General features: G+C 36.9%; 1 protein-coding gene across 1 annotated transcript; it reads left to right on the forward strand.

Annotated features, from left to right (window-relative positions):
* The first annotated feature begins 5,572 nt into the window (after window positions 1–5,572).
* LOC102861859 (zinc finger protein 420-like) lies at window positions 5,573–6,997 on the forward strand. The gene has a single exon (XM_006901935.1). The coding sequence runs from the start codon at window positions 5,573–5,575 to the stop codon at window positions 6,995–6,997; it is 1,425 nt and encodes a 474-aa protein (XP_006901997.1).
* The last annotated feature ends 2,599 nt before the right edge of the window (window positions 6,998–9,596 follow it).

The following is a 9,596-nucleotide window of genomic DNA, read 5'->3' on the forward strand; positions in this document are numbered from 1 at the left end:
AGAGGAGGTAATTGAAAAAGTGAGGAGGACTTGAAGCACTTTTTGCAGAAAATCAAAGAATTCATCCTTCAGTATTGATTGCATCTCAACATCAAGAAACAAAAACCCTTGACATTGGACACTTAGGCAACATCTTGATGGACAGAGAAAGGATTGAAACTATCAACGACTTCATCTACTTGGTTCCACAATTAACACACCTTGGTACCAGCAGTCAGGAAATCAGGAGATGCATTGCACGAGAAAAGTCCACAGTCAGGAACCTCTCTAAATTATTGAGTAGTATTAATGTCAGTTTGATATCTTAAGGTACACCTTATTCAGGCTATGGTCTTTTCACTCACTTGCAGTGCATCTGAGAGTTGGATGGTTACACGCTCGAACTCTGGTATTGGAGAAAAGTGCTGAAGATCCTATGGATTGCCAAAAGAACAAGCAGATGTTCTTAGAGAAGGTGTAGCCAGATTGCTCCTTGGAGGCAAAGATGATGAAGCTTCATCTCACAGACTTTGGGCATGTCACTAGGATACATTATTCCTTACAGAGGGGTCATTATGTTTGGAAAGAAGGAGGGATGGTGAATGAAAGAAAGATCCTTAACCAAGTGGTCTCATATGATGACTGCAGCAGTGGTCTTGAGTGTGTCAGATTGTGAGAATGGCATGGGATAGAATAGTGTTCAGATTGGTTGATCTTTAGGGTCGCTATGAATTGTACTCAGGTTGATGGCACCTAACAACAACAGCAGCAGCAGCGGCAGCATCATACTAATAATGAATTTGAAAGTGTTTAATGACCTAACTGTAAGTTAGTTAATTAATGGCATATCTTTTTACTCAATAGCAGGTTGGTTCTAGCACCAACTTTAAGCTTATTGATCATTTTCTCATGACTCTAGGAAAAAGCAAATGTATTAGTGGTATTTTCGTAGATCCTATTAACAACCCCAGTATTCCATTAGTTCATGCTCAGGGAGCTGTATTTGTCTGCTTTTCACCACATACATATGTGAGGGAATCCTGGAATAGGACCTCAAGAAGGTCACCATTTAAATGTGTGTTTTATGGGCTACCTGGATAATTTCCCAGGTAATGTGCTGAATTTCAACATACTTTAAATGTTTTTGTGACGATACCCATATATAATAAAAACTTCGTAATTAAATAATTATGAGAGACATGCTTTTGTCATCTTTACCTTCAAAGAACACTTTGGCTGCACTTTTCCCAAGAAGTAACTTATTTTCGCCATATATGGAGTATTCAGTATTCTTCCCCAACACAACTCAAGGCTTCAACTTTTCTTCTGTCATCCTTTTTCATTGCCAGCTTTTAGATGCACAGCAAGTGATTGAAAAGACCATGATCTGAATCAGGCACACCTTAGTCTTCATTGCTTTTCTTTTTTTTTTTTGAGAAGTCCCTGACAGAAGACTTTCACAAAGCAATGTATCTCCTGACTGCTGGTTCTATGGGTACTGATTATGGATCCAAGAAGAGGAAATCATTGACAGTTTCAGTCTTTCTTAAACTCTTATGATGCTGCCTATTCACCCACTGGTAAAGACCTTTGTTTTGATGTTGTCTTTGATCTTCTGCAGCAGGCATTTCAGATCCCCTTAACTTTCAGCAAGCAAGGTTGTGTCCTCTACATAATTTGTTGTCTTAGTTAGGGAATGTTGCTGTTGTTGTTACTAGGTTCTTTTGAGTTGACTCTTAATTTCTAGAGAGCCTTTGTACAGTGGATGAAACCTTATCCAATTCTGCTCCATCCTCCTAATCTCTGCAATACTTAAACCCATGTTTGCATGGTCAGTTTATCTTATTGAGAACCTTCCTTTCAGTGATGTTTTATATTTCCAAAAATTATGTCCCCTTCTAAGGACTTTATAACATATCCAAAGTATGTGAAACAAACATATCCAATTAGTCTTGGCTTCTAAGACATATTCTGGTTATAAATCCTCCAAGACAAATTTGTTTATTCTTCACAATTACTTGCTATAAGTTACTATTGCTATAAGTCCCAATTTAATCATAGAGCTAGACTAACGATTAAAGAAGAATCAATCAATGCCTTTGAGTTGTGATGCTGGAGAAGAGTACTGAACACACTATGGACTGTTGAAAGAACAAACAGGTCTGTCCTGGAAAGGGTGAAATCAGGTTACTCCTTTGAGGCAAGGATTTTGAAGCCCTGTCTCACATATTTTGGGCATCTTGCCAGGAGGGACCAGTCCCTGTAGAAGAACATCATGCTTGGAAGGGTGGAAGAGACAGCACCGGAGAGGAAGACCTTGTATTAGTTAGATTGACTCAGTAACTGAGGTAATGGAGTAGGTGTGTTAGAGACAATGAGATTGGCTCTAGGTAGTGCAGAGTTCAGTGCTATTGTACATAGGGTCACTATGAGTTGCAAACAAAACAGTGAAAGGCATCAATTTTTTTTTAAGTCTTCTTTATTGTCAGACATTCACATGCATATGAAGCAGTTGTAACTGTCATGGCTAGAAGGTTGTTGTGATTACTGTTAAGTCTCAAAGGACTCATCACTAACCCTTCAGCAGGTTTTCAGAGGTTGAAAATTACACAAGAAGAGATCCTCCATCTTTCTTCCTTGGAACAGCCAGTATATTTGAACTAAGTGCCTTTGTGTTGGCAGTTCAGTTACTTAATACTAGGAGTCACAGAGAAGTCAAATCATGGTATTTGCAAGACAATTATTCAAAGGCTATAGGTCTTTTCTGGTGTTTCTATAGTTTTGATGACTCACATGATTCATTCTTTGGCTTGCAGCTGCAGTGTAACTGGCCTCAAATGACTGCCTCCCTTCTGTCTGTTTTTCTTCATATCATTTATAACAAAACTGCTTATATTGGTATAACCCTACTCAGTGGTTCTCATATGAACATCCTCAAGATCTATTTCCAAACAAGTTCATGTGCACAGATTCTAAGGGTTAGAACTTCAATGTATCTTTTTAGGAGAGATAATTCTGTTCTTAAAACTTACAAGACAAAAGTTTGAGCCTCTACTGTCTGTTTTTCCTCTGAATTATTCGATTTGCTTTTCTGGGTTTTGGAATTCTCCTGGTTGATGGCTAACATTAATTCTTGTTATATTATCCCCTAATTTTCCCCCTCCCCCCCTTTCTGGAAGATGTCCTTTGTCTAAGTTTCAAGTTTTATAAAATCATCTTGAACCTCATAAAGTCACAGAGAAAAGTCTTAATGCATTGAATCATAAATCTGAATTTAGTGTTTGTAAAAAGGAAAAGAACCCCAACACCTCCAAACCATGAGCAAAAAGAAAATACTTACAGTTAATACTGTTAATGGATTAGTAATTGAAAAATCTTTTTTTCTGTTAGTTCATTTTAAACTAAGCCAAATTGCTTGTGTTAATTCAGACTGGAATAGGTTTCCTCTGTCCTCTCATTATGCATGCTAACATGCACACACGTACATATGTGTGTAACTTTTAGTATGTTGATTGCTTTCAGTCTGTTGTGTACCTCTTACCAAATGGGAATGTACTGCCTCTTTCTTTTCGATGAAATTTTCTTATTTGTAACCTCTACTGTATTTGTATGATTATATTTGAGAGAAGCAATCATTGGTAATTGGCTTCCAATTGTGTAGGAATCAGGCATGTTAGAATTGTGAGAAGTCTGGATTTCATGCTACTTATTTTATGTATGATCTTGATAACTTTATTACTTTTTTTTCTGTATAGATCGATGAAGTAGGGAAGAAAAAGACTCTGAGATTTAGAAAAATCTATTGTTGGCATGAATGAGTTTATAATTCTCCGGTGTAGTCTTTTTTTCTCAGTACATGGACTTCTTCCTTTCTCCTGTGCTAGTTGTCACAAAAATATGGCTAGCACAAGGCCTTGTGCTGCTATGAATTTTGCAGACTTTTGGTACTTTAATATCTATGAGAAACTAAACAAACACTACAGGTAAAACATTATTTATTTAGTGCCTGAATGATGTTAATACTTCATCTTTATTTCAGCCTATATTTTATATATAACTGTTCTTAGAGCTCTTTTCAGAAAAGACAAAATTTATTTTTCTTAACAATAAAGCTTTGAATTCTTCTTTCTCCTTCATGTACTAGACCATGGAGAGGAGTAGGTATCCAAATGTTTACACCAGAAGTAACCACAGATTACTTCAGTATGTGGTAAATCTGATGTATAGAATGTAATCACTGAGCGAGTGAATGTAGTTAAAGAACAAGACTGAGTAGATAGTGGTAGAATACCCAAGTTGTTGAAATCCCTATTATTTCTTAGTTTTCTAGGGCTGTTAGGCTGTCTTGTTTTGGTATGCATGGTACCTTGCTGAATCAGACTATGTTGGGTGTTTTAGGAACCATTATTCCTTGAGGATGTGGTTGTGATCTTTAACCCGGAAGAGTGGACTTTGCTCGATGTTGCTCAAAAGAAACTCTACAGGGATGTGATGATGGAAACCTTGAAAACCCTGAATTTAATAGGTAAAAAATGGCATTTTATCTATTTTTAAATCCTTTTAATGTACAAAATTACTCATTAACATTGATTTTTAATTTGTTCTTGAATAATTTAAATACAGTGTCACTTGGATTTTTTTAAAATCCATTATCAGAGTGCTGGAACGTTGACAGTGTGGCTACACTGATGTTTGTTTACAGCAGTTTATCTAATAATATTTCCTTTCCTTTCTGTTTCACTTTGTTCAACCTCAGTTTTTATGTCAGGCATTCAGAATGTTAATGTTGGAGTATTATCCACTGAAAATCTGTTGATGCAATTCTTAAAGACTATCCATCCCTGGCCCTCCATGTTAAAAGACATTTCCAAATTGTATGGAAAAGAAGATCTGCGTAAACACCAAAAGGACTATTTGAGGTAAGTGTCATTCAAATGGGAAAAAATAGTAGGAAATATAATTAACTTTGGACACAGCTAACAGAAAGTCTCATGATTTATCAACGCTATAGCAGTAACAGTATTTTTGCTAGTTTCATGTCATGTGAGTCTCTGTGGGACAAAACCTATGCATTTTGATTATGTTATTATAAATAGTACTTTTCTTTTCAACTAGCTGTTGTCTATTTTTTACCAGAAGTCACACAATCCAGAACCTCTGTGAAGGAACTGAAGATAGTCACCCTACCAGAACCTCCTTCAAGATTCCATATCTTAACGAGGAGCAAAGCAATCATCTAGATGTAAATCTGTTGAGGACTTGCTTTAATGAAACAGGCTATAAATGTAACAAATGTGGGAAAGACTTCTATACCATTTCATCCTTTTGGATACATGTGGTAGATGAGCATGGATGTACAGAAGGTTCTGAAACCTGTAATCCTCCTTTCTTAGTTTTCCCTAAAGCATTTAATTTTGCAAATAAGCCTCATGAATGTAAAGAAAATGGGAAACCTATTCCTTATTCCTCACTTGTTACTAATACATTACATCACTCCCTACACAGAAGAATTCTTAGTGGAGAGAGTCTATATCAGTATAAGGAATGTGGGGAATCCTTTATTTATTTCTCACTCCTAAGGAGACATGCAATAATGCACACTGGTAAGAAACCTTATGAATGTATGGAATATGGGAAAACTTTTCCACAGTCGGGTAACTTCACTCTACTTTGTGGAAATTATAAAGGAGAGAGACCTTATGAATATAAGAGAACCTTTTTGCACTCATGTACCCTCCCTGTACATCGCAGAAATCACAAAGGAGAGAGACTCTATAAGTGTAAGGAATGTGGGAAAACCTTTTTGCAGTCGGGTTCCCTCAATGCACATAGAAGAATTCACACAGGAGAGAGACTTTATGAGTGTAAGGAATGTGGGAAAACTTTCTTGCAATCAGGTGCACTCACTGCACATAGACGAATTCACACAGGAGAGAGACCTTATGAATGTAAGGAATGTGGGAAAACTTTTTTGCAATCAGGTAATCTCAATGCACATCGCAGAATACATAAAGGAGAGAGACCTTACAAATGTAAGGAATGTGGGAAAACCTTTTTGCAGTCAAGTAACCTTAATGCCCATTGCAGAATACATAAAGGAGAGAGACCTTATGAATGTAAAGAATGTGGGAAAACCTTTTTGCAGTCAAATAACCTCAATGCACATTGCAGAATACATAAAGGAGAGAGACCTTACGAGTGTAAGGAATGTGGGAAAACCTTTCGGCAGTCAAGTGCCCTGACTACACATAGAAGAATTCACACAGGTGAGAGACCTTATGAATGTAAGGAATGTGGGAAAACCTTTCGGCATTCTAGTGCCCTGACTACACATAGAAGAATTCACACAGGTGAGAGACCTTATGAATGTAAGGAATGTGGGAGAACCTTTTGTGACACTGGTACCCTAACCGCACATAGAAGACTTCACACAGGGGAGAGACCTTATGAATGTAATGAATGTGGGAAAACCTTTTTGAGATCAGGTAAACTCACTGCACATAGAAGAATTCACACAGGAGAGAAACCATATGAATGTAAGGAGTGTGGGAAAACCTTTCACGATAGTAGTGCCCTCACTGCACATAAAAGAATTCACACAGGAGAGCAACCTTATGAATGTAAGGAATGTGGGAAAACGTTTCGGCGATCTGGTACTCTCACCTCACATAGAAGAATTCACACAGGAGAGAAACCTTATGTTTGTAAGGAATGTGGGAAAACCTTTTCACGATCAGATAACCTCACTGCACATAGAAGAATTCATACAGGAGAGAGACCTTACGAATGTAAGGAATGTGGGAAAACCTTTCGTGATACTGGTACTCTCACTACTCATAAAAGAACTCATAGAGAAGAGAGACCTTATGAATGTAAGTATGTGAGAAAACATTTCCATGATCAGATTCCCTCATTAGACACAAATTCACAAAAAGGATATATTAACAATGTAAGCAACATGAAAAATCCTTTATTTGTTCATCATTCCTCACTGGATATATTTGAACTTATTCTGTAGACAAATTGTATGAATGTAAGAAATGTGGAACGCCTTCAGTCCTCAGCCTTCATTCATCATCATGGAACTCACACTAGAGGAGAGGACAGATGAAGAAGGTATTTAGAAAATCATTTGGGTCTTCCTCATCACTTCACTTTGGAGAACTATCAGTGCAAAGGCCTTTACATATGTAATGAAGGATAAAGGTGTGGAGTACTTCTGTATATCCTCAAGCTAGGTCTATTCCACCATTGGCATAAATAGAAAGTTGCATTATTAGTGTAAATTTGCTTTTCATGTGTATTGCTGAATTCCAATTTCTAATTTTTTAAAGTTAATTCATATCAGTAAAACTGTAGAAAATATGGCTTACAAAATACCTTTTTATAAAATTTTAGGTTTCTAATTGATGGTGTTTTGTGCATGTAAATAATCATACTCTTCATAGAAAAGTTTTATGTTTTTGGTTGGTTTTTTTTTTTTTCATTTACATTTAGGACATTTCATGTAGTATTTGCTAGTTTAAAATTACTAGGATTTACTAGTTTAAAACTGTATTTCTTGTGACATTTTTAGAATGTTAAGTGAATGATATAGCAAGCAGCTATGAATGTCTTGGCCATGTTCCAGAAACAAAGTCACCTGTTGAGCACATGGAATAGAGAAGTGTAGGGTGTTGACCACTGACTTGATAGGATAGGAAAACTGTCCTATCTTATAATAATCTTCACATCTTATTAAGGTACTATCCTCCAACTATGTGGAAAACCCAAAATTAAGGGGCCTAAAAAAGCCATCATGGAACAGTATATCAAAGTGTGTATTAAGGGCACACTAGGATTTCAAGCCAGATTGTTAATTGTAATACACATAATGTCTGACCATTTGTGCATTTAGATTGACCATCTCTTCAACTCTTCCATAACCATCCTTTTTCTAGAACAGTATCAGTTTATACACTATAGATGAAGTGGGTTATGGGGAGAAAAAGAAGAAAAATAAGTAGAGAAGGAGGGTGATAAAGTATGAATTTGGTTAGGTATTGTAAAAAGTTAATTGCCTCAGTCAATAGTAATTAATGCCTGTGAGTGAATGAATAATTGAAAAACCAATGTGATAAGTAAACTTTTAACTTGAGTAAAATAGATGTAAAAAATTAAATATTTAAGTTGTAAAAAATTAAACCTAAACATTCATACTGGTTAGTTCTCAATTTCTTCACCCTTGTATACTCTTACAGCACAGGATGTTGTATTGGTGCTATTACTGGAAGGAAGACTTCACTATAGAGAATCTTCAGTAATCACTCCATATCATAATTTCCCACACTGTAGAATAAGGGGTTCATTGTAGGACAGACCACAGTGTATGCTACTGAGGTTAACGCCCCCTTCCAACAGGCATATATGGATGTAGAACTCAGACAGCAAGTATCTACACAAAAACAGCATAACAGAAATGAGACCTATAGGGGGAAAACACTATTCTTGCTACTGGCCAATATGTATTATATGTGTTTACTATATAGTTTCCAAACCTGCTTTATAGGAAGGAGACCACCAAGCCTGTTTTCTGAGATAGTTCTGACTATTCACATATGAAAACCAAGCCTATCCAAATGATGGGGGCCATATGGGACAGTGGCACTGTCCCAGAGAATTCTCAAGACTGTAATTTATGGAAGTTGACTGTCACATCTTTTTCTTACACAATAGCTGTTGAGTTTGAACCTCTTGGTTTTTCAGTTACCTCTGTAGTACCTAACCACTGTGCCACCATGGCTTCTAAGTGGAAAATTTTGTCATCTCTGACTTCTTAATCTACTTCTTTCTCCCAAACCTCTCCTTTAAAACTCAGGCTTGGCTGTTACCTCTTCTTGGTCATCAAAATGACTTTACATAGGAACTGCCTTTCTCCTACAGAGCAGAACTCTTTATGCATTTCTCCTGTGCCTTTGAGTGATGCAAAGTCATATATTATCCCTAGATGATCCAGATAACCACTACCATCTTAAAGGTGGGAGGTCCAGGTCATCCAGAAGCACTTGGGAAATATAGATAAATGAGATAAAACTTCAGCATCTGAGGAACTCTACTGAACATTTGTGTACAGTGGCAGATGTTTCTGAAAAATCCTCTTGAGCACTCTTCTGTTGTGACTCCTGCTATCATCTTCATCAGAAAGGCACCACTTATGATCTCGTGTACTGGATTATCCAGGGAACCTGAACTCTTTTTTTTTTTTTTTTCAAAAAGGGAAGAGAATCTGAAAAACACTGCAGCAGAAGCAGAAAAAGATTGTTTTTGTTGAGCACTGTTGAGCAGACCAGCAGAACTTCTGGGTGGATTTAAGCCATCAATCTTTATCTTAGCTTGAAGCTCTGGTGATGCAATCTTTATGGAAATACCTTATTAAACCAAAGATGGCACTTCTCTGGCTCTTCAAAACCACTTCTGTTTTGTTGTGATGCCATTGAGTCAAGTACAACTTGTAGTAGTCCTAAGGAACAACAGGTCTAAACTCCATCTTATCCTATGCCATCCTCACAATCTCCGGCACACTCAAGCCTAATGCTGCAGGCACTCTGTCCACTCTATCCCTAGTCTTCCTCCCCTTT

The sequence above is a fragment of the Elephantulus edwardii genome, unplaced genomic scaffold (genome assembly GCF_000299155.1).
Source record: "Elephantulus edwardii isolate Elephantulus edwardi_28Jun2011 unplaced genomic scaffold, EleEdw1.0 scaffold00350, whole genome shotgun sequence".
Lineage (NCBI taxonomy): Eukaryota > Metazoa > Chordata > Mammalia > Macroscelidea > Macroscelididae > Elephantulus > Elephantulus edwardii.